Source organism: Bufo gargarizans, chromosome 1, assembly GCF_014858855.1.
Source record: "Bufo gargarizans isolate SCDJY-AF-19 chromosome 1, ASM1485885v1, whole genome shotgun sequence".
Classification (NCBI taxonomy): domain Eukaryota; kingdom Metazoa; phylum Chordata; class Amphibia; order Anura; family Bufonidae; genus Bufo; species Bufo gargarizans.
Window position 1 is genome coordinate 677,235,179 of NC_058080.1, and position 25,664 is coordinate 677,260,842.

A 25,664-nucleotide genomic window follows, 5' to 3' on the forward strand; every position below is an offset into this window, starting at 1 on the left:
AAAGGACCTCTGGCGATAAAAACTCTTCTTTCTCTCTGCGGCCTGCACTAAATGACACCTCAGCTGCTCCTGAGCTACCGCCAGCGCCTCACTGTTACTCAGGGTGGGGGATCTACTAAACACTCTCTCAGCCTCCACCACTCGGACATGCGCCTTAACATCCGCCTCCCTAGACTTAGATTTGTGCCTGCTAATCTCCTTCATCAAGACTCCCCTCAGGAATGCTTTCATGGCGTCCCAGACCCACGGCAAGGAAGCCGTCCCTGTATTAATAGCAAAAAATTCTTTAATCTCCCGAGAGATCCCAGACAAATCGTCCAACACATTCAGCCAATGTGAATTACATTTCCACAGCCTAGGTCCCTGTCTGAGCACCCCCAGGCACAAGTCAATCTGCACCAGAGAATGGTCAGACAGCGACCGAGGATGATAGACAACATCTTTAACCAATGGCAGCATAGCATCATTAACAAGGGCCATATCAATACGCGATAACGAGTGGTGTGTGGCTGATCTACACGAGAATTCCAGTTTATCAGGGTTACGCAATCTCCATACATCATGCATCCCTACTTCACACATAATATCTCTGAGAGCCCTACTCCCCGGTAAACCACCAGCTCCTTCCACCCGACATCTATCCAGGGAATCATTTAGCGTGCAATTGAAGTCCCCAACCAGCAGCCACGGCAACCCAGGGAAGTCCGCCACAAAGTCCATAACCTCTCTCATCAATGGGGAAGCAAATGGTGGGGGCACGTACACGGAAACAAGCACCACCTGTATTCCATCCACCTTACACACCACACACACATACCTACCATCAGCGTCCACACAATCCTGCAAGTGTTCATACCTAATGCTACTATGCACAATCATGCTTACACCTCTAGAGTGAGAGGAATGAGTTGAATGTAACGCATGGATCACCCAATTTTTACTCATCCAGTGCAGATTATCTCCAGTCAGATGCGTTTCCTGAAGGCAACATATAGCCGGCTGAAACCGCCCTAAGTATTGAAAAACACACTGTCTCTTCCGTGCATCTGCCATCCCTCTCACATTCCAACTTAAAACTCTAATCACCTGCGACATGATAAAACTTCAGACCATACTTGAATCTCACACCCCCCTCAGACTTCCTCTGCGCACAGTTCAAGACCATAACCCTTCCCCCCGACCGCCCACCCACCCACCCATCCCCCACCCACCCTCTCAGAACCAGCGTACTGTAACTAGGGAACGCTATCCCTTTGATATCAACCACCCACATTAAACCAGGGCAATCCGAGAGCACTATGCCCCTCAGCATATAACCATCAAAACAGATTATAACACAGTTCCTCAGGTAGAGAATCCTCCCCACATCTGAGAGAGACATTTTCCTCCCTTATCTACCAACTCCCTCCACAGGATCTACCTAATGGTAGCATTACACAATACACTTCTTAACTGGTGTAACCTGTATAGCAACCTCAGAATGCTAATGCAAATAAAAATTAAACATAAGAGACTGTATCTTGGCCTCCTTCAAGTATTCAGGGCCCCACTTCTCAGTTGTCGCTCGTGGACGTCCAGCCACTGCGCCGCCTCCTCTGGATCTTCAAAAAATCTGGTGGATCCCAAAGCTACAACACGCAATTTAGCAGGAAACAACATAGCATATTGAACTTGTAGATTTCTCAACCTTTTCTTTATGTCCATAAATCTGCTCCTCCTCCGTTGTACTTCATTGGAGTAGTCCGGAAATATGGATACTTTCACCCCATTCAGGACCATCTCCTCATTGTCCCTTGATTGCCGCAGGATAGTGTCCCGGTCTTTAAAATGCAGGATCTTCGCCAGTATAGGCCGAGGCGGTCTGCCTGGCGGGAGCGGCCTCATGGGGACTCTGTGCGCCCGCTCCACCGCATATAGGGAGGACAGACCTTTCTCATGAAATAACCGATACAACCATTTCTCCACAAACTCTGTAGCATTATCCCCCTCCGTCTTTTCTGGCACTCCTACAATCCTCAGGTTGTTCCTTCTTGACCTGTTCTCCAGATCGTCTGTTTTAGCATATAAAGCAGCTATGTCCTTAGCAGTTGTTTTAGCAGCCATTTGTAGAGGCCGAACCTCCTCTTCCACAGTAGACACCCTCTTCTCCAATTCAGAGGTGCGCTCAGATATCTTATGGAGGTCGTGCCTAATTATAGAGACATCTGACCTCAGGCTACCAACTTGAACAGAAAGCACCTTCAGGGTACTGTTACAGCTGGCCACAGCTGCCATAATGTCCTTCAACGTGGGCTCTGCACTAGCCGAATCTTTGAGGCCTACCACGCTTGGGACTGGGGGTGCAGGGTTCAGTGGAGGCCATTCCGCCGCATCCAGTGCCTCCCCCTCAAGGGATCCATCCCCTTGGTCAGAGGAATCGTGCACATCCGCCTCCTTCTCCTCTGCCCAGTCTCCCACACCGCTATCAGCACGCACAAACTTGCTTAACTTTGCGGCCGCACTCTGGCTCAGCTTGGACTGTAGGGCCGGCCCCTCTTCCTCCTCGGCGCCATGCTGGCTCACCTCCGGCCTGTCACATCGCGGCCCCTTGCTGGATTTTCGCGGCATGTCGGAGCTCTCAAGTTCACCCCCGCACTCTCCAGTCTCCTCTCACCCACCAGGTAAGAAAAATTAATCGAAACGGACGTTGCTACCACAGTAATTATCAGGATACCGGCAGGAGCTGTGCTCGGTGCGTCCTACTCCATGCGCTCTCAGGCCACGCCCCGAATGACAGTATTTCTAACGTCTAATAGACTCATTTTATCGCTTGACCCTGTATTTTCAGACCCAGTGATAGAGGGTTGGAATATTTCCTGGTCCCGGTGGAAGGATGAGACCACCTTAGGGAGGAACCCTGGGGTCGAGTGTCAGACGAATGTGATCTTCGTTGATTTGGAGATACGGTTCCTTGCAGGAAAGGGCTTGAAGTTCTCCAATACGTTTGGCTGAGGTTATTGCTATCAGGAAAGGTGCTTCAAGGAAATATCTGACCGGTACAAAGGGAGGTTTTGTTAAACCCTCTAGGACAGTGATGTCGAACCTTTTAGAGACCGAGTGCCCAAACTGCAACCCAAAACCCACTTATTTATCGTAAAGTGCCAACATTGCAATTTAACCTGAATACTATAGTTCAATATAGTATATATTCCATGTACTTTATCATTTAGCTATTAAAGCCTGCCTACATTCAGTGCGCTGCCTGTGCTGTTCATAGTGCGCCCTGTGCTGATGAATGGCAGGAAAAGTATAAGGCATATTGGTACACCATAGACTTTTTTCACAGTGCGGGTGCCCACAGAGACAGCTCTGAGTGCGACCTCTGGCACCCGTGCCATAGGTTCGCCATCACTGCTCTAGGATGATGTTTAGGTCCCAAGTTGGAGCCCTAGATTTTAGAGTGGGTCTTAAAGGGAACCTGTCACCGGGATTTTGGGTATAGAGCTGAGGACATGGGTTGCTAGATGGCCGCTAGCACATCTGCAATACCCAGTCCCCATAGCTCTGTGTGCTTTTAGTGTGTAAAAAAAAAAAAAAAAAGATTTGATACATATGCAAATTAACATAAGTCATATCTTACTTGTGTGACCAGAGAATAGTCATATTTTCAAGCTCTGACTCATCTCAGGTTAATTTGCATATGTATCAAATCGTTTTTTTGACACAATAAAAGCACACAGAGCTATGGGGACTGGGTATTGTGGATGTGCTAGCAGCCATCTAGCAGCCCATGTCCTCAGCTCTATACACAAAATCCCGGTGACAGGTTCCCTTTAATCTGGTTGCTGCTCTGATGAATCTCCTGACCCATCTGTAATTGGCTAGGCTGCAGTCGTAGAAGGTGCTGAGAGCCGATAGTTGTACTTTCGGGGTACTAGATCTCAATCCTAATTCCAAGCCATTCTGAAGGAAATCTAGAATTTTGTTGATGGGAGGAGAGGTGTCCGGGTGCGCTCAGGATCCAAACGGCTAGTCTGAATATTTTTGGGTCGGGATGTAGAAGAGGGCCCTGGTCTAGCATGAGCAGAGCTTGGCTTTGGATGCTTTGTCCCCTGACCAGGCTTTCATCCATAGTGCCTGCCGGGCTGCATTAGAGAGAGCAGCGTCTTTGGCTGAAAAACGGATGGATTCCGTGGAAGCATCTGCTAAGACTGCTGTGACGGATCGAAGGAGTGGGATAGAATCCCTAATCTCTTCTCTAGAAGTTTTATTTTTTAGGTGTTCGTCGAGCTCCCCTAGCCATATATACATGGCCCTGGCTATGGATGTTGCTGCAATATTTGTTTTAACGCCGAACATCGCTGACTCCCAGGATCTTTTCAGGAGCCCATCCGCTTTTCGATCCATCGGATCACCCAGCTGAGAGGAGTCTTCAAAAAGGTAGAGCAGTTTTCTTTACCACCTTGGCTACCTGTATGTCAACCTTAGGGGTCTCATTAAATAATTTGCATTCCGTTGGGTCAAAGCAGAGTCTGTTTCTAAACTCTTTGGGGACCCCTAGCCTCTTCTCTGGATCTGACCACTCTTCCATGATCATTTCCCGTATGTTTTCATTTATAGGAAAGACAATGGAAGTTTTGGATCTAAGACCCCCGAACATTTCGTCTTTGACAGTACGGGGCTTAGGGGTATCCTCCATTCCCATTGTGGACCTAACAGCCCTTCGTAATTCCTCCATTTCATCTGAGGAGAAGAAATATTTTTTATCTTACTCCACAATCTCCCCTTCTGACAGGGGATCCTCGTTAGGTATTTGTCTAGTTGTGACAGAGGCTTCTTCTACATCCTCTGCATCAGAGGAAGAAATAACAGAGAGTTTGCGTTTCTTGGGAGGGCTGGGGTTACTGGCGGGAGCTGACATAGTGGCCAAAGAAGATTTAATTTCTGTTAGAATATCTGGTTGTTCTTATTTCCACATTTCTGCCGTGCAGGATCTGCACAGCCTTTTTTTTTTTTTTTTTTCCTTTTGGAGCACGCATTGCATTTTAGGAGTCTCACTTTAGATTTAGACTCTTTAGTGCCCTGGAAGTGAGGGAACAACCAGATATACTGCAATTAGCATCTGAACTTGAGAGTAAAATTTGAAATACACCCCCCTGAGGGGACTCACGGTACTGATAGCCGAAGGATTGGAGGCTTTCTGGCAGGGATTTGGCGCTTCAGACATCGTGGTGCTTGCAGGCGAGGGCTGCTGGAACCGTGATTATTTTGAATTACTGCCGTCTTCTGACGTCATACAGCTGCGCCCTCAGGTTGTTGGCGTGTAGCGGCATCACACCAGTCTTCTTTAAGGTACATGCGCCGCACGGCCCGCCTCCTAAAAGCGCACCTACTCCCCCAGCTGGTCCCATGACTAACAAGTGAAGGAGGACGCCAAGCGTGCGAGCCTCCCTCGTGAAGCCGGCACCCCAGACTGCTTCCCGGATAGAAGGAATGAGGTCCAGAGGTAAGAAAGGACCGCAGGCCTCACCATAAGCCGAGACGAGGGTCCTTGTTGTTCCATGCTGTCCAGCCTTAGCCCATGCCGCGGGAGGACAGCAGGAGATTCCTGAACGAGAATAAAGTTACTACCCCCCCCCGATAGGAGGGCTCTCTCCACATGTTGGCCCCTGTAGGGGCAGGAAAGCACTGAGGAGGTGGAGGGGTGGGGGTAATTTAAACTCTCTTCATGTGTTCCTGCCCCTACCCCTACAGAGGTCAAGGGTCAATCTCATTGTCGGCCGTCATGGTGGATAAAGTGGGAAAACTTTTTATCAGTATATAGAGCTGCAGATGTACTGTATGTTAGATGGAGCAGCACACGGTCACTTAAAGGGGTATTTCAGTGTTTGCATGAGACGTGTCAAAAAAACACTGCATGGTCATTACACACAGAGCAACAGAAGAAGAATACCGCTACATGCTTATGATGTAGAAGTTTTTTGTCACGCTGTTACTCCAGTGCAGCCCACGTCCATACAGACTACAGTTCTGACATCTAGTCCAGCCTGTAATCCCTAGGCGCTGCACTCTTGTGCATCTCATATTGTGTTCCCTCACTACAGAACCTCACATTAGTTCCCAGTTACAGCCTTCTCTCTCTCATTGTGCTGGAGCTGAACAACAGGTCATATCCTTAGGTAATGAACTACAAATGTCACATTTTGGGCGAGAATGTGGAAACTACTGATAAGATTTAAAGGTTGTGCAGTATGATGATACTGTTGACCTATCTTCAGGATCTGGTCACTCATGTGAGCCCTGCATCCCCTTACATGTGTAAACAGGGTTTAGGCTACTTTCACACACTCGTTTTGTGCGAATACAACCGTCTGCATCCGTTCAGACCGGATCAGTTTGTATTATCTAGAACATTTCCAAGACTGGTCCGTCTTGAACACCATCAAAGTAAACGGATGACGGATCCGTTTTCTATTGTGCCAGTGAAAACAGATACGTCCCCATTGACTTACATCGTGGGCCAGGATGGATCCATTTAGTTGTTTCATCAAGCAGGTAGCGTTTTGGCATCCGCCTCCAGAGCGGAATAGAGACTGACTTGATTCATTCTCAGCGGATCCTTTTCCATTCAGAATGCAGACTGATCTGTTTAGGTCCACTTGTGAGAGCCCTGAACGGATCTCACAAACAGAAAGCTCCAGTTTGAAAGTAGATAGATTGTGGCAGCGGAGCAGTGTACCGTCATTGCATCAGCTTGTCTTATTCACGTAAGTGGGAGGCACAGCTGTGATTACACTGTACGGTCACTAAGGCCTCTTTCACACTTGCGTTGTCCGGATCCGGCGTGTACTCCACTTGCCAGAATTACACGCTGGATCCGGAAAAACGCAAGTGAACTGAAAGCATTTGAAGACGGATCCGCCTTCAAAATGCGTTCAGTGTTACTATGGCACCCAGGACGCTATTAAAGTCCTGGTTGCCATAGTAGTAGTGGGAAGCGGGGAGCGGTATACTTACAGTCCGTGCGGCTCCCGGGGCGCTCCAGAATGACATCAGAGCGCCCATGCGCATGGATGACGTGCTATGTGATCACGTCATCCATGTGCGTGGGGCGCCCTGACGTCACTCTGGAGCGCCGCACGGATGGTAAGTATGCTGCTCCCCACTACACTTTACCATGGCTGCCAGGACTTTAGCGTCCCGGCAGCCATGGTAACCATTCAGAAAAAGCTAAACGTCGGATCCGGTAATGCGCCAAAACGACGTTTAGCTTAAGGCCGGATCCGGATCAATGCCTTTCAATGGGCATTAATTCCGGATCCAGCCTTGCGGCAAGTGTTCAGGATTTTTGGCCGGAGAAAAAAGCACAGCATGCTGCAGTATTTTCTCCGGCAAAAAAACGTTCCGGAACTGAAGACATCCTGATGCATCCTGAACGGATTTCTCTCCATTCAGAATGCATGGGGATAATCCTGATCAGGATTCTTCCGGCATAGAGCCCCGACGACGGAACTCTATGCCGGAAGACAATAACGCAGGTGTGAAAGAGCCCTAACCATGTAGATTGTGTGCAGGTAATCTGTGAAGAGGATGCAGGGGGCTCACGAGCACAGCGGCCTCTTCAAACAGCTCATTGGAGGGTCCCAGGTGTCAGACCCCCACCGACCTGATATTGATCATCTCTCCCTGAGGATAAATCCATTTATAATGAGAATTTCTATTTCAAATGCATACTTTCAATAAGTTTTGTAGACCGGAACAACCCTTTAACAAGACCTTATGCAAGCATCAACGGACCCGTCACTCCATACGCTGCACTATATTCTTGCCTTACTGCACTCCACCTTAAGATCAGATTCAGACACAGCATCTGAAAACATTTTCACTTACGTTCTTCAAAAATGCTGCAGCCAGATATTATTCTAAAGAGGACCTGCTCTCACGTCTAACAAAAAGTGTGGTCCAGACTGCATTTTTTTCCTATGGAAACCCCCTTTTTACAATATATCATTGTTATGTTTGATGCCTAATATGCTAATTAATACATTGACAACTAACTGGTCTCCATAGCGTAGTTTCAAAAGCACATGAACCTGAGCCACTCTGTCAATGTAGACAGCGTCAGAGAGGCTTCCAGAGCATGAACACCAAGTACTAAAAGGCTCACAAGATCGCACTGCTGGAGCCGCACTTACAGGAGCATAGCGTCTCAAAACACATCATGCTCTCGGTATGGCATTTCTCCATAGGATTCGTTCTAGAACTTTAAAAAATGCACGTTACATGCCATCCAAGCATGTCATATATAAATGGTAGGGAGACTTCTGAGGTTTTGTCCATCAATAGAACTGATGGCATGTAAACTACATCCCCTGAATGGGTGTTGCAGTTTCTCAAAGCCGATGGGGCTGTGGTCTTTTCATTTTAGGGTACTGGTGTCGCCGTACATCTCTCCAGAATAGACTGCATAGGTCTGCAGTTTTGTAACATAACGCATATTAATATTATCCAATTACCAGCAATTTGTGAGTTTGTCTTTTCTCTCACAAAATCACATTTACATTTTATTAACTTTTTTTAAAATTTTTATAAAAAGACAATCGGAAATGTTTGTACAACTGGTATAAAAGACAAATTCTATTTAACAGTGATGCTAATAATGGTAATATCTTCATAGGGCTTATCCGTCTTAGGGTTAACCTTGCTGTTGGAGATCCTCTGGACTACTTCCATTCCTTTGGTCACCCGCCCGAATACGGTGTGCTTGTTGTCTAGCCAAGGCTGGAAGAGAACAGATGAGACTATTAGGCTAGGGCTACATGATGACAATAAGTCACGCAACACATAGGGCACAACTACACTGCAACATCTTTTATAATGATAGTCTATGGCGTCACAGAAATCTTATTTGGCGACTGTCGTGTCGCAGTGCGACACCATAGACTATCATTATAGAAATTGTCGAGCGACAAATGTTGTTGTGTAGCCCTAGCCTTACACAAGAGAGCTTGTGCCTTGGGCGATGAGACAATTATAACATCTGTGTGTCTGTTCCACAAATTATAGAACATGTGCAATAGGGACAAGGATAACAATTTCTAGTAATGGGAGTGAGAAAATGCAGACTGCACAAGGAAGGTGTCAGTATTTTGCGGGCCGCAATACAGACATGGTCGTGTGCATGAGGCCTTACTCAGACAACACATTAGGTACAATACTGGGAAGCCGTAATAACATATTACTCCATTATTGCTGGCCAGATTCAGATGATGTTTGCACATCATTTCCTGACAGGCAGGTAGGAATTACTTATGTGAACGATGTGCATAATTAAGACAAAAAGACCTTCTGTAAGGCTCTATAGAGCAGGAGGACCTGAGCAGATTGCTGGAGATATACATTTATAATTTATTTATTTTTTTCTCCTGAAAAACTGCTTCTAAGTTCCCAGTTGGGCAGGCTTTGCTTTGGGCACCTGAAACAGCAAACCCTGTCCAGCCTGGCACATGGGAGCCGCTTTTCAGCGGAATAAAGTGCTTTTCCTGGACATGAAATAAAGACACAAAGTTGCTATCTTTTCTAGGGCAATGCTGTTATATTAGTAAATAAATAAAAAAAAATGATGCAACAGACTCCTTTTACAAAAAGGTGAGCCCAGATTAGCCTGCAGCTTGCAATCCGACACAAAGCCTTAAGCCTCTTTCACACGGGCGTCATGTTTTTTGCCTGGATAAGAGGCGGGTGCGTTGCAGGAAAATGTGTGATTTTTCAGCGAGAGTGCAAAACATTGTAATGAGTTTTGCACTCGCGTGAGAAAAATCTGCATGTTTGGTACCCAAACTTCTTCACAGAAGTTCAGGTTTGGGTTAGGTGCTGGGTAGATTGTATTATTTTCTGTTATAATGGAAAATAATAGCATTCTTAATACAGAATGCATAGTACAATAGCGCTGGAGGGGTTAAAAAAAATAAAAAATTAATTTAACTCACCGGCATTTCTTCTGTCTTCTTTTTTGCTGTGTGCAGGAAAAGGACCTGTGGTGACGTCACTCCGGTCATCACATGGTCATTCACACGATCCATCACCATGTTAAAAGATCATGTGACGGACCATGTGATGACCGGAGTGACGTCACCACAGGTTCTTTTCCTGCACACAGCAAAAAGAAGACAGAAGAGATGCCGGCTGCGCGAGCAAGTGGATTAAGGAGAGTTAAAAAAAAAATTAATTTTTTTTTAAATTTTTTTTAACCCCTCCAGCGCTATTGTACTATGCATTCTGTATTCAGAATGCTATTATTTTCCCTTATAACCATGTTATAAGTGAAAATAATAACGATCGTCTCCTAGCAACAGTGCGTGAAAATCGCACCGCATCCGCACTTGCGAAACTATAATGGTCCCTGAAGGCAAGTGCTGTATTTGTCCATATCCTGCAGGTGGGTCAGGGGGCATATGGTCAGTTGAAATGTATACTTACAGTTGGTACTACAGTTATGAAGAACTGGGAGCCGTTGGTACCGGCACCAGCATTTGCCATACTGAGTGTGTAGGGGCGGTCATGCCTTAGTGTGGCATGGAATTCATCCTCAAACTCTCCACCCCAGATACTTTCTCCACCCATTCCTGTCCCCGTAGGGTCTCCAGTTTGAATCATAAACCCCTAAAACAAAAAAGACAGTTATTAAAAACACATACTGTATATATTTGTTTTTCTCAGGCAAACATGTATATCAGTCAAAAGCAATTATACTGTTAAGTTCCCACTTAAGTGCACGTGAGCATACAGTTACCTATTTTCTTTGCATAGATGGATTTATAATTTTTTTTTTTTTTACAAAAAGTATTTAACCTTTTCCAGCCAACCACCCCCAAATTCCAATCTTGAGTAGAGTAAATAGGTCTGTTCTGTGCAGGACTGAGAATGTATGTACAACGTGATTAACCTCTGCGCCAGCCAACCCATCCCCCCCCCCCCCCCCCCGATCTTTAAATAGCTTCTCCCATACACTACAATGATTTAATACAATAGTGTAAGGGACATGCAGTATATTCTTATAGAGCACTGCCACCAGCAGGCTTCCATAAGAATATACCTGTGATTGGCTGGGTAGCCTCCAGCAAGTTTCAGCCTATCACCACCAAAGATCCTGGGGTTAGCCACCTCAGATGCCGTGGCCACAATTGACCACTGCATCTGAGGGGTTAAATGTCTGCAGTCAGCGTGATCGCCGATCACGGACATTAGCCAAGGTATTTGCTGTGTAAAACAGCAGAAATCCAGCGGCTATGGCACCTGCTCTGTAGGGGGCGCCAACGTCCACATAAAAGGTACGTATCACCAGAAAATGACCTTTGTTTAAAATATTTTTAAGACATCCTGTCTTTTGAGAGACTATACATGGGCTATAGACACCATGGACAGGGACGTCATTGACTTCTATAGAGTTTTCTAGGCATGCGCCTGTGCAGAGGTCAGAAGGGAGCAGATAAGCTTTGATATTGCCTCTTGTGAAGGGTGGATTCTGTGTTATCTATACAGAGGTGTTATCTGTGATTGTAATTCTGCCTGTGGTCATAATGATACAGGAAACTATGGAAAAGACAGCCCATTTTTTTTTTTATCGGCTAAATATAATATTGCACTGCGGCTGCCGGTTGAGGAAGTGGGGCCCTGGTAAGGCGAGAGCTCCCATCTTGCCAGCAGCAGTTTGGACATTGTCCTACAGTGTGTCGTTGCTGGCTCATAGTGTTTGGAGTTGGCTCATATAACCAACCAAGAATCATCCAGGTCTGCCAAATTTTAAGAACCGCCTCAGTTCGTTACACTGGCCGTAGCCATGGTTGATTAATACAGAATAACGCCATCAGATTGCACATACCTTTATGATCCGGTGAAATACGTGGCTGTTGTAATATGCATTACGGCTGTGCACACAAAAGTTCTCCACTGTCTTAGGACATCTGTATTAAAAAGGATCATGTTCTTAATTAACTTGTGCAGTAAACCAAACGTTTGTGCCAGACTGCCAGTATATCTCGCATAACAATTCTGCTAATGAATCAGAGGACACGGAGATGGTGGCTCAGGAACACCAGCTATTACAACAAAACTTGTTCAAAATGGGGGGGGGGGGGGGGGGGGGGAACGACTGCACATGCAGGACACTTACTCAACAGGAAAGAGCTTAATGTGTATATCACCCATACTGGTGTGAATAATGGCGCTGTCAGAAACGCGTTTCGGTCCTTCGGCCTGGGTGGCTGCCATCACTTCTTCTTTAGATGGTTTCTCGTTGAAGATATCTCTGTCAGAGTCTGCGCTCTTCGTGTCTTCTGGTTCACGTTTGGTAAACTACAATCGGAATATTTCCATAATTTAGGATACTTCTCATAGACACAATTGTGAGGCTGTGTTCACATCGGTGTTCTTTATTTCCATTGTTCTGCTCCATTATAGGAGCAGAACAGTAAAAAAATAACAGAAGTACCGGATCAGACACATTGACTGTCGGATTTCCGTCATGCAACCAGGCTATGCTATTCTGTTCCAAATTTTTGCCGGAATCTACAAGAGTGATGCGAACACGGTCTGACATGGCTAACAGAAAAATTCACTTGTATGGAGTTGCTCTGCCGTTCCCCTGTACTAACGACATGCCACCACTATAAAATACCTTGTTAATATGTTAGCTTTGTCTATACAGCAGAGATAATACTTGCTTAGACCAATGCAGTAAGAGGTTTGATGGAACTACTGGGTTACATGCATGTGTGAACTATACCAACCATGTAAAAACGATTCTTCTTGAAGGAGGTGCACACGATGGTGGGGTCAGGCTGGGCGCTCAAGAGGACGGGGTTATCTGATGCCTTCATCTCCACTGTGGAGGCAGCGCGGTGCTTTTTGGGCACACCTTGGAACAAAGCCAGCTGCATTGCCCTGATGTTTTCCTGCTTGCCCAGGAAACGCACACACCTGTCAGAATATATACAGACCATTTAAGATGACATCCCTAATGTGAGGTCCCCTGTCTTTTTCTCAGGACTCTGCATTGTATAATTCTTCCTGGAAATGTTTGAAAATCTCCTAATCTCAATCTCCTTGTCCAAAAGATGCGTCCCTACACACTGACTGGCACTGTCTGTCTAATCAGAACTATGTCCCTGGATGCAGACAGTGTACAATGCTATAAAGTGGAGGGAGCAATGAGGTACCACACTGATCATCGCAGACACTTGTCTTAATTCTGCTGAAAATCCGTATTACAACCAACCAGTACTAGTCAGTGCCTGTTGGGAGTTTATATGCACACTTTTATACGTGTGACACCAGACACCTCTGATCTTGTGGTGTAGAGGCGAGGCATACAGCCGTCAGGGGCTGACCAGGTACACAATAGATATAAAAGTGACATATCTGTCAAACATCAAACTTACCTATTTGTTTCTACATTAATAACTTTGATGCCGAGCATTGTCCCATACAGCACAAAGTGGCCGGTCTCATCGAAAATGATGTTTATTAGTTTAAGGGCATCCACCTTCTCCAGCTCTCGCTCCACGGCCATGCGCCTCCCAAACTCCATGTCTGGAAGCTGCTGCCTCATCTGCTGTAACTCAGTGAACATCTGTCAAGACACACCAAAAAATAACTTATATGAACTTCAAGACACAAGATCTTAAGTAACAAAATTCTCTGCAATTTGGAGGGAAGAAACTGCTCACCAGGGGTTTTCTATGATGAGGGACAAAATCTGATAAAGACATTAAAGAACCATTACTTGCCTGATAAATCCCCTGCTCCCACATTCATGGTTTACTTTGCTGCAGCAATGGCGTGTCTGTCTCCGCACCTGAATCACTGGCCTCAGTGGTCTGCCACGGTAAGCAATGATTGGAGGTCAGCAGTAGCGCCGCAGGGGATTTTTCAGAAAAGTAATTGCTATAAAAACAATAAATAGCCTTTCCCCTCGTTAGTTGATTATTTTTTCATCTCAGAAAAGCCTTTTAAAATCCCTAAAGGTGCAATAATTATAATGACTTATTAACGGGCATCGATTATACTTCTGTGGTATAAATAAGCAATTAAACGTATGCCCCCCCCAACTCCCATCAATATGGATCGTTTATTAGCCAGAGCAGGCTGTGAAAAGCACCTCAATCTGAAGAGCTTTTCTTCACTGATATGAATAAGAACTTTGTAATACTTCATTTCACCCGCGGGGGCACTGCAGCGGAACTGAACACCTGCAGCCAAGTTCTTACACAGTTTACAGCTGATCGCTGGGTGTCTCAGCACTGGGACTTCCTGTGAACATCTTATTGACCCTTCTAATAAAAAAATATATGGTCTAAAGTAGACAACCCTTTCATTACATGATCCTGGAGATCCTTTTTCACACAAATACAGAGGATAGTGGTGGGTCTGGTTTCTGAAACACCATCTAAAGGAGGAGATATGGCCAATCAAACAAAAGGGAGACCAAGTGATACATGTCCCGGCCAAATCTGTCAAAGCAGGTCTTTGTTAGGGACTCTACCATCTGGCAGAGACCACACATATGCCCTGTCAGGAAATTAGACAACCCCTTGAAAAGGAGCATCCATTGCAATGTATTTGAAAAACCAGCCTTCTCTTACATATATAATTTATAGGCAAAGCTTCAGATACATGCACACAAGCCGACACTGACACTCTACTTGGAAGAGCCAATCATTTTAGTAGAACATGCATACAATGAATTATCAGTTTTGTATAAAGCGTGCGCAGACACCTGCTGCCACCTAGTGCCAGGCAGAGAGAATACTGGAGAACAGAATGACTTTGCATTGGCCAAGGACTGAAAACTTCCATAGACGCCAACAAGAAGCACAGAAAATTTGGTGTCAGTGGCCAGTTCTAGGCGCACTGGATACCCGACTCCTGCGGTTTGTCTCGTCCTCCACAAACTAATGGGGCTGAATAAATATTGTAAGAGAGAACATGTTGAATTTGTTAACAAAAAAGAAAACCCTAACCATACCAGGAACGGTCAGACATCTGGCAGTCGTCTGAAGACCACAAATTCTCACGAGCGAACAGCTATCAAACTGCAGAACATGAAAGGGCGGCCTCTCTGCTGACCTCCTGCCCCTTCTATATTGTGTACAAGGTAAAAGCTGAAATGATTCTTATGACCGACTTTGTTACATGTTATAGAGATCTGTGTCTGACAGACTTGTGTGCAAACCACATCATATGGGATTCCTTAGCATGAACACGTAACCACGGCTTAGGAGCAGGGAGACGCCAGGGCAATGAGACCACCTCTAGCAGAGAGAAAACAGATCCCAGCATTGCTGCAATATCCATAGTCCAGGCATCGAAGCTACATTAACCCATAAAAGCTTCACGTATGAAAACTAGAGCAAATATATACAGTCAGGTCCATAAATATTGGGACATCCACACAATTCTAACATTTTTGGCTCTATACACCACCACAATGGATTTGAAATGAAGCGAACAAGATGTGCTTTAACTGCAGACTGCCAGCTTTAATTTGAAGGTATTTACATCCAAATCAGGTGAACGGTGTAGGAATTACAACAGTTTGCATATGTGCCTCCCACTTGTTAAGGGACCAAAAGTAATGGGACAGAATAATCATAAATCAAACTTTCACTTTTTAATACTTGGTTGCAAATCCTTTGCAGTCAATTACAGCCTGAAGTCTGGAACGCATAGACATCACCAGATGCTAGGTTTCATCCCTGGTGATGCTCTGCCAGGCCTCTACTGCAACTGTCTTCAGTTCCTGCTTGTTCTTGGGGCATTTTCCCTTCAGTTTTGTCTTCAGCAAGTGAAATGCATGCTCAATCAGATTCAGGTCAGGTGATGGACTTGGCCATTGCATAACATTCCTCTTCTTTCCCTTAAAAAACTCTTTGGTTGCTTTTGCAGTATCCTTTGGGTCATTGTCCATCTGCACTGTGAAGCGCCGTCCAATGAGTTCAGAAGCATTTGGCTGAATAGGAGCAGATAATATTGCCCAAAACAGTTCAGAATTCATCCTGCTGCTTTTGTCAGCAGTCACATCATCAATAAATACAAGAGAACCAGTTCCATTGGCAGCCATACATGCCCACGCCATGACACTACCACCACCATGCTTCACTAATGAGGTGGTATGCTTAGGATCATGAGCAGTTCCTTTCCTTCTCCATACTCTTCTCTTCCCATCACTCTGGTACAAGTTGATCTTGGTCTCATCTGTCCATAGGATGTTGTTCTAGAACTGTGAAGGCTTTTTTAGATGTCTTTTTGGCAAACTGTAATCTGGCCTTCCTGTTTTTGAGGCTCACCAATGGTTTACATCTTGTGGTGAACCCTCTGTATTCACTCTGGTGAAGTCTTCTCTTGATTGTTGACTTTGACACACATACACCTACCTCCTGGAGAGTGTTCTTGATCTGGCCAACTGTTGTGAAGGGTGTTTTCTTCACCAGGGAAAGAATTCTTCGGTCATCCACCACAGTTGTTTTCTGTGGTCTTCCGGGTCTTTTGGTGTTGCTGAGCTCACCGGTGCGTTCCTTCTTTTTAAGAATGTTCCAAACAGTTGTTTTGGCCACGCCTAATGTTTTTGCTATCTCTTTGATGGGTTTGTTTTGTTTTTTCAGATTAATGATGGCTTGCTTCACTGATAGTGAGAGCTTTTGGGATCTCATCTTGAGAGTTGACAGCAACAGATTTCAAATGCAAATAGCACACTTGAAATGAACTCAAGACCTTTTATCTGCTCATTGTAATTGGGATAATGAGGGAATAGCACACACCTGGCCATGGAACAGCTGAGAAGCCAATCGTCCCATTACTTTTGGTTCCTTAACAAGTGGGAGGCACATATGCAAACTATTGTAATTCCTACACCGTTCACCTGATTTGGATGTAAATACCCTCAAATTAAAGCTGACAGTCTGCAGTTAAATCACATCTTGTTTGTTTCATTTTAAATCCATTGTGGTGGTGTATAGAGCCAATAATGTTAGAATTGTGTGGATGTCCCAATATTTATGGACCTGACTGTATAAGCCTTGGGGAACTCAGAAGTCAAACGCTGCAAACATATCCATAGGCGTCCGTTCACTTGACAGAAACCAACCGTCCTTTGGGCCTCCATCAGGGTCGCACACTGTATGTCGGCATAAATTTACTGGTCAGAATGGGGTAAAAATCAATAAGCATTACTAACCTGACCACCACCAACGCTGTTCATATGCTGCTCTGGTGCCTACTGCACGCTATTTCTTGGTCGTAGCCTGACACATTGGCTGAGAGAGCATTTCCTGTCACTAGATTAGACTGGTTACTGCTGCGGCCAGAGACTGGCAGTCATTTTCTGCGTGCAGAGCCAGGACCAGGAAACATAGCAAAGCGGAACCACAGCAGAGCCAGAACAGCAACCCAAAGACAGCATAGCCAGTGCCGGTGCGTGTCTGCGACCATTTTCTTCCAAACAACCAAGGAGATTACAGAACATATAAAAGGAGGATTCTAATAATGTTTTGGGCTGTATATCTGCTGTAAGAAAAAACACCCAGAAAGTTATCACAAGTGTCTGGAACTCTTACTTACACTTAGCGACTCATCAAAGACTCTCATTAGTTTCCCAGTTAAAAAACGGAAGATCCTAACTTTCCTATCGGCTCCGATAGTCGCCATTTTTTTACCGTCCGGGGAAAAATTAATGCCTGTGAGACACGTTTTACACTTGGCAAACTCATAGAGGTCTGTGTCTGTTTTGAATTCCCAATGCACGTTATTGGGGAATTTGTAGCCACGGGGAGGCCCAGTCCAGTACTCAATCATCCCGTTCTTGTCTGACGACACCACCGCTTTGTACACAGGGTTCAGCCGGATTGCAGTTAAAGGTGAAGAGTGCAGCTTAACAAAAACGTGCATTGGTTTATTATCTCCGCGACCGTCATACACAAAAATCTTCCCTGTGCTCTTCTCAGAACAGGCCACTGCCGAGATTGCGTCCCCAGGACAGTAGATCCATTCCGACTGACCAGGATGATAGCTGGAATATAAAAAGCACATCTTGTATTAAAGGGAATGGATTACTCAGATCTGTATGCTTATGAAGGAGCTGCATGTTGCAATGTCTGCATGTAGATTATAACACTAGCTTTCTGAGACATAGGAAATGTTATCATGTCCGTTTTATTAAAAATTAGTGAAACGGATTACATTGCACTAAATGCCATTCCCCTCACCCTACTGCCCCCAATGACATTATCCGCACGAAGTTTGTATGTTCTCCCTGTGTTTACATGTTGACTGGCTTCTTCCTACACTCTAAAAGCACACAGACATGTTAAGTGGCATCTTATAAAACTGGACCTTGTGTGTGTACGTAATACTATTTATGCCGCCCACCGCGTCCCTCCAGCCCTCCCTGCTCCTCTTGATTGACAGCCAACCTCGCTCCATCTCGAATTCCAGCACCTGCGCTTCTGTATTCGGTGCTCCCTGCGCCGGCATCTTCACTGCGGTCCGACAGTCACTGCGCCGAATACAGAAGCGCAGGTGCTGGAATTCGAGATGGAGCGAGGTTGACTGTAAAACAAGAGGAGCGGGGCGGGCTGGAGGGACGCGGTGGACGGCAGAAATAGTGAGAAGACGGAGCCTCTAGGTGCTGAAAAGATGCCCCCATAGCACCTAGAGGCTCATTTGCATATCAATAAAAGTATGTTTTTAAGCTTAACGGCAGCAGATAAAAGGGGATACAAGAGCACTGTTAGGTAGTGCAGACACTAGCAGATCGCTAGTGTCAGTCAGCAAAAAAAAATCTCAAAATCTGGTGGTAGAAACCCTTTAAAATCAATTTCCGGCATCCTCATTGGCCGCAGAGGATGCCAGTAAGAAGCCCGGAAGTGCAAGCTTATGTGTTTTTCACCCTTTAGATGCCAAGATCTCACTTGATCACGGCATCTAAAGGCAATAATGACAATCACTGTAATTAGCGGCAGGTTGTTTGAAAGAGCAGAGACTTGCCGGCCATGACGCCCGCTGCACGTTCGAGCGGGCAACATGTTTTCCCATCGCTCCAGCACCGTACATGTACACCGCTGGTAGCGAAGGTGTTAAACAGAAGTGTCTCTGTTTGAGGAAATCTCTATGGAAGTGGCACTTGACCAGTGACGTGGAAAAAGGTATGGAAATAAAAAAAGTATGACTTTGCGACTAGTATCACTGGCCTGGGAGCGTCAAAGCTCTGTTCACTTGATTGGAGCTTAGCCCTGCCCAGCACGTTGATACTAGTCGTGACAACACTGGGCCAGCGGTAAACAGTGAGAAGGCCGCAGCGCTGCTGGAGCGCCGCTACCTTCTCAAACAGCCGCCGATCAGAAGCTGATGATCTATCCAGAGGATAGATCATCAGTTTAAACAAAGTGCAGAACCCCTTTAATGTTAGCACTGTTGCCTGCAGTGCTGTGGTTCTATGTTCAAATCCAACCAGAAACAACATCTACATCAGGGGTGCACAACCTGCATCCCAGGGGCCACATGCAGCCCTTGATACCTTTCTGTGCGGTTCCCAAACATCCTGTCACAGACATGCTCGTCTATGTCTAATGGCTGCTCGGATGTTTTTTCCTGTGTATTCTCCCATTAGATGGGAGTCCTGGAAGTGTAAGCAGCACCTATCAGACACTTATGATGTAGACATTCAATATGCCAGGTTTCAGTTTGTAATACCCCTTTAGGTTTTACTTTCGCCCATGAGATTGTTAGATTGAACCAATGTGGCCAGAGAAGGTTGTGCACCCCTGATCTACACGGAATGATCGGAATCCAAACCAAAGGAAAGTTGTGGCACTCACCAACGTGGAAATAAACTTCATTATTATGGTATTGTCACAAGATGTGAAGGATCCAGCCTATGGCCATTTCACATGCTGTCACCCTTTGTCAAGGGCTATTACCAGAGCTCAGGGGAGTGTGAGCTCAGCAATGCCAGCTTTTTACTATATGAACATCTGCATGGAGTTTGTATGTTCTCCACATGTTTCTTCTAGGTTTCCTCAGACACTCTAGAAAATATACTAAGAGGTAAACTGGCTTGCTATGGAATTGACCCTAGAGGGTGTTGGGCATGAGCGCATATATGGCAGCCACCAACTTCCCTGCTCCATGACCAGCCCTTCTCTTTGAGTCCCTTGTGTTAGAACAGCACATCAGAAAAGTTTGTCATTTTTCTTTTTAAATCAGAAAGCAAAAGTAAAGCAATGACAAGAACATTCTCTGATGTCAAGAAAAAGGAGGTCAGTCAGCACATCCCAATGTGCAGGTGCACGCCGCCATGGCTAGAAACAAACACAATGCACCAGCACTCTGAAAACACAAAAAAGTACAATAATGGCATAGTTATAGAAAATATTCTGGTGCTAATGCTACGCTTTTGTAAATTTGGGAATTCTTGGCAAATACATTTTGTACGAAATTATTTGGGCCCTTCTGCCAGCATCAAGGCAATCTCTATAAGACAGGAACCCAACATTAAACACTACCTGCTATGTGCCAAAATAGCAGCCATAAAATACAGGGAATGCAGGTTCTACATGCATGCTGGGCCCTCTCTGCCTTTTACCATTTTTTGTGCCATATTGGCCTCCATTAAATCCAGGGAATGCAGGTACCAACATGCATGCTGAGCCCACTCTATACTTCTCCTGCTGCAATGAATGCAGGGAGAGCAGGCTACAGCTTTATACTTACACTAATTAAAATCAGCCTATGGGACAGACAGGCCAGTCAGGGGTGGATGACCAACAGGAGTCAATCACACCTCCAGAATAACTGCAAGAAGAACGCCGGCAGACAGGCCCAAGTGAGGCTACTTTCACACTAGCGTTCGATCGGATCCGTTCTGAACGGATCCGATCATATTAATGCAGACGGAGGCTCCGTTCAGAACGGATCCGTCTGCATTAAATTGGCAAAAAAAGCTAAGTGTGAAATTAGCCTGAGCGGATCCGTCCAGACTTTTACATTAAAAGTCAATGGGGGATGGATCCGCTTGAAGATTGAGCCATATTGTGGCATCTTCAAACGGATCCGTCCCCATTGACTTACATTGTAAGTCTGGATGGATCCGCACGGCCAGGCGGACACCCGAACGCTGCAAGCAGAGTTCAGGTGTCCGCCTGCTGAGCGGAGCGGAGGCTGAATGCCGCCAGACTGATGCAGTCTGAGCGGATCCGCATCCATTCAGACTGCATCAGGGCTGGACGGAAGCGTTCGGGTCCGCTCGTGAGCCCCTTCAAACGGAGCTCACGAGCGGACAGCCGAACGCTAGTGTGAAAGTAGCCTGATTTTATACAAAATTTATTGGCCAAGAATCTTAGCATTAGCACCAGAATATTTTCTAAAACTATGGCATTTTTGCACTTTATCTGTGTTTGCAGAGTGCTGCTGCATTGTGTTTTTTTATTCTCTGATGTCAGTCATTTAATACCATTTCATTCTCAATCAAACCCAGTGATTTTCTCCTGAATAAATCAGGTTATCAGGTGGGATACCTTACCCAAGCTTCAGCATGTTGATCATATCAAAGTTGACGACATCAAAGACTTTCATCGCTTGGTCATCTCCAACAGTGCAGAGAAGTGAGCCTTCGGAGCTGGCCGCAATGCTCTCTATCACGCCTGCACCAGATACAGAAAGAAGATGAATCCCACTGTGAGAAGTAGCATTGTAAGGTTACCGCCACCTATCATATTATGCTCATTCCCACAAATCTGGAAAGCTAAATTACAACTGAACAAATATCATCTTTGTTGGTAGTTTCCTATGTCATATAAGGCCCCTTTCACACAATCAAGTTCCACGCATTGGACTCGCAGCATGTGTCAGCAAGAGCACCCGGCCTGACCTCCCAGCACTGCCCCGGGTTGCATAGTATACCAATTTATGACGCTATGCAACACTTACAGTTCTGGAATGTATTGGATAACACTAAAAGCATTAAGTCAGTGTTATCCAATCCATTCCAGAGCTTTAAGGGTTACATAGCATCATAAATCAACCCTGACCCAGTCAGTACTGGGAGGTCAGGACGTGTGCCGAGTCCAATGCGTGGAACTTGCTTGTGTAAAAGGGCCCCTAATCTCACTAGCACGTTCCCACACATATATATTATATCATTACTCCATCTACAGCATCACAGAAGCAAAAACCACTACAGTTCTCCGTAACTTTTCAGTCTACTTGGCCCTGCCACCCGGTTCCTCTGGTCCAGCAGTGGTCACCTGCTCCATTCTCCCTTGCACAATACCTCTTTCAGTGGTGCTTCAAGCAGGTCTTGGTGAGAGAGCCATGTACCGCTCCTATGTTATGTGTGAGCGAGGGTGAATGGATCACATCAAGCCTGTGCCCAGCACCACAAGGATAGACAGTAGGTCAGAAAGAAGCAGGAGGCCACGTCTGAAACAAAAGAACAAGACCAGGAGCTCAATGCTGTCAACTCCAACAAGAAAAATCTATATCCAGATATTCTGCCGTCAGTTCACACAAAACAACATGCCCAGCACACTGCTTTAAAATACTTCACAACCACCACCTTTTAAATTTACAGTGGACCTAAAAAAACAAACAAAAAAAAAAACAGCACTTTATATGCGTCAAGTACGCACGACCTGACTCAGTCGTTAAAGGGGTTGTCCCACGAAAAATATTTTACAGTTTTCAAACCAGCACCTGGATCTGATTACTTTTGAGTTAATCAATAAAATGTATCTGTATAGCGCCACCTGCTGTTTGTTTTTTTTTCTTATTTCTTTGACCTGCTCACTGAGAAGGTCGCACATGCTCAGTTTCATCTTTCGACTGCCTCCTGAGATGTGATAGGGAGAGCATGGATACGCCCCCTAAGCTGCAGCAGAAAAGACACGCCCCCTGAGCTGTCAGCTTGATATAAATCTATCAGAGCAATGAATGTGGAGATCTCTGGATCCATGTGAGGTGCAGGGCTGGTTATAGCTTGGTTAGAAAGAGATTGTCATGGACTATATGATGTCTGATTTTCATTTTTTACATTAGTCATGGGAAAACAAAAAAAACATGCACTTTTACATTATTAATGACAAATTTAGAAATTGGTTTATTTTCTGGGGATAAACTGTTTTTACAATAAAGCAGATGGGGGCAGGGAGGTGATAGGTTGTTCTTAGGGAGTTTTGGAGAACTTCCAATGAAATAAGTGGAGCCGCTGACATGCCTGACAGGCCGCTCTAGTCATTTCTCTGGGCTTGATGGGATACAGGGTCCTGTGAGACCCAGCGGTAGGACCACCACCGATCTAATAATCCTGCGGATAGGGGATAACGTTACATAGATGGAATACCCCTTTAAGTGCAACATAATGTGCTTACCCAAATGACTGCGGAAATGTTTCACAAATTCAATTCCTTCTTCCACTTTCTTCCAGAACTTGACATGCCCATCGTGGCTAGCAGTTATAACAAAGTCCGTCCTGTGGTAAGACAAGCATTAGTCCAGCAGAACTGATGACAACCAGAAAGCATATTATTCCAGTTATTTCCTATAATCTACTCAACACTGCCTTCAAAAATATACAATCTATCTGCTTACAAACCTTATGGACGTTATAAAGAGGTCATCTCACAAGGACAACCCCTTTTCATATCCCCTAATAATTCAGATGGCTGTCATAAAGTGGGGCAGTCCCCATACTGGGTCCAAAGTGACAGCTTCTATGTACTATGAACAGCTCTCACTCTGGCACACCTAGCCCATGCGTTGTTGACCATTCATTGACCAGCTTTGTGCAGAGCTAAGGGCTGATCTTCAAGCATTAGAGAAGCCAGATCCACAGTGATCAGCTGAGCGCTGGGCTGGCTTCTGACGTCAGATAACCTCCAGGGACCCTAAGGCCACTGAATATCAGGGATCGAGCACTACAAGCCACCTAACAATAGAGAATATACTATACTGAAGGAAGACTCATAATATCCCATTAAAGCCTCATTCACACTTGTGCACATTTGTCAGTAATTTGCATCTAAAACACAGAAAATCCATAACAGAAGATTTGCAACTACTGGCTCTGGTTTATAATACTGATGCTAAAATAAATTGGTTAAGAATACTGATCTAAACACTGCCATGTCAATAGCGGGGCAGATATACATTATAGACGCTAGTCTTAGTATAAAGTTCATTAGTGCAGAATTAAGGTACTTTCACACTAGCGTTATTCTTTTCCGGCACTGAGTTCCCTCCTAGGGGCTCAATAGCGGAAAAGAACTGATCAGTTTTATCCTAATGCATTCTGAATGGAGATAAATACGTTCAGGATGCATCAGGATGTCTTCAGTTCAGTCCCTTTACAGCCCAAGATTCCGGAACACTTTTTTGCGGTCTGCGCATGCTCAGACAGCAAAAAATTAGAAAAAAATAAATGCCGGATCCGTTTTTCCGGATGACACCGGAGAGACTGATCTGGCATTTCAATGCATTTGTCAGCCGGATCAGGATCCTGATCAGTCTGACAAATGCCATCAGTTTGCATACGTTTTGACGGAGACGGCAGGCAGTTTCGGCGACGGAACTGCCTGCGGGAATCCTCTACAGCAAGTGTGAAAGTATCCTGACTAGTAGTTAAATTTATTAAGAGGCATCGCTTAATAAATCTGGCGCATCTCCAGTTAGTCCATGAGCCAGCTATGAGTGGCTGTATCTAAAGCTGAGGGTCTGGAGAAGGTCCCGTCCCTGCCGTTAAGCCCTGTCCACTTTTAGTGGCACTTTTCAAACGTAGTGAGAAAAGCGAAAAGTCGCAAATTCTCATTATGTGTGTGAGACTCCTGTACGCTGCAATAGTGTAATAGCATGAACGCCCCTGACCGAGCTGAAGGCCTCCTTTATGCATGCTCCATCTACAAACGTGGCGGCTCAGAACTGTTCAGGAAAAAAGCTCACTTGGTGCATACGATGTGGGAGATGACGTCGCGGTGCATGTAGCTGCGCTCGTACATTGAAGCGCTGGGGAGGTTGTCCAGGTACACTCTCTCAAACTCCAGAACTAGGAGGAAAAAGAAAGAGACATTTCTGTTAAATTCTCTTCTATAAACAGAAAGCAGGTCATTATTTAGAAAACGTATTCTGTCTACTTCACCAGACCGTCCGAACGGCCATATCTCTGCTAACAACAAATGGTTAAATAAACGCCTAGGTTTCTTGCAATGTCTGGTGTGCACGGACGCCTACATGACCGTACTGCTCTTCCACAGTTCACCCCCCCGGCAGGCTGTCCCGTGATGGTCAGGTCTTCGGGGGTGGGAGTGGGGGCCTGGCTAGCCCTCCAGCTTTCTGGGGATATATGGGGTCGTTCTGTGGGGGGGACATAACTATAAATAAACACATAGACCCATCACCGACCTTTCCGCTTCTTGCTCTGAGTTGCCTCAGCTGGAAGTGGTCCCACCCAGCCGCCATCGTCTTCCTCCTCCTCTCTTTTCTGCGGCTCTTCATGCTTCACCCGCTTCTCGTCCTCCCTACTAGACCTGGAGCTAGAGCTGCTGCTGCTACTACTAGTACTACTGCTGCTGCTGCTTCTCCTGGCTCGCCGCTTCCTGTCCGCCATGCTTGCCGTAGAACGTCACTATCCCGCGACACGC

The 25,664-nt window shown here is 45.5% G+C and overlaps 1 protein-coding gene across 1 annotated transcript; it reads right to left on the minus strand.

Moving 5' to 3' along the window:
• Positions 1–8,510: 8,510 nt before the first annotated feature.
• PPWD1 (peptidylprolyl isomerase domain and WD repeat containing 1) lies at positions 8,511–25,663 on the minus strand. Its single transcript, XM_044276154.1, has 11 exons — positions 25,426–25,663; positions 24,967–25,069; positions 23,400–23,500; positions 21,554–21,674; positions 17,596–18,043; positions 13,419–13,609; positions 12,768–12,957; positions 12,152–12,333; positions 11,861–11,942; positions 10,459–10,641; positions 8,511–8,760 (listed from the first exon to the last, which is right to left on the minus strand). Exons 1-11 carry the CDS (start codon positions 25,628–25,630, stop codon positions 8,617–8,619), a joined length of 1,950 nt encoding a protein of 649 aa, XP_044132089.1. The 5' UTR covers positions 25,631–25,663; the 3' UTR covers positions 8,511–8,616.
• Position 25,664: the final 1 nt, after the last annotated feature.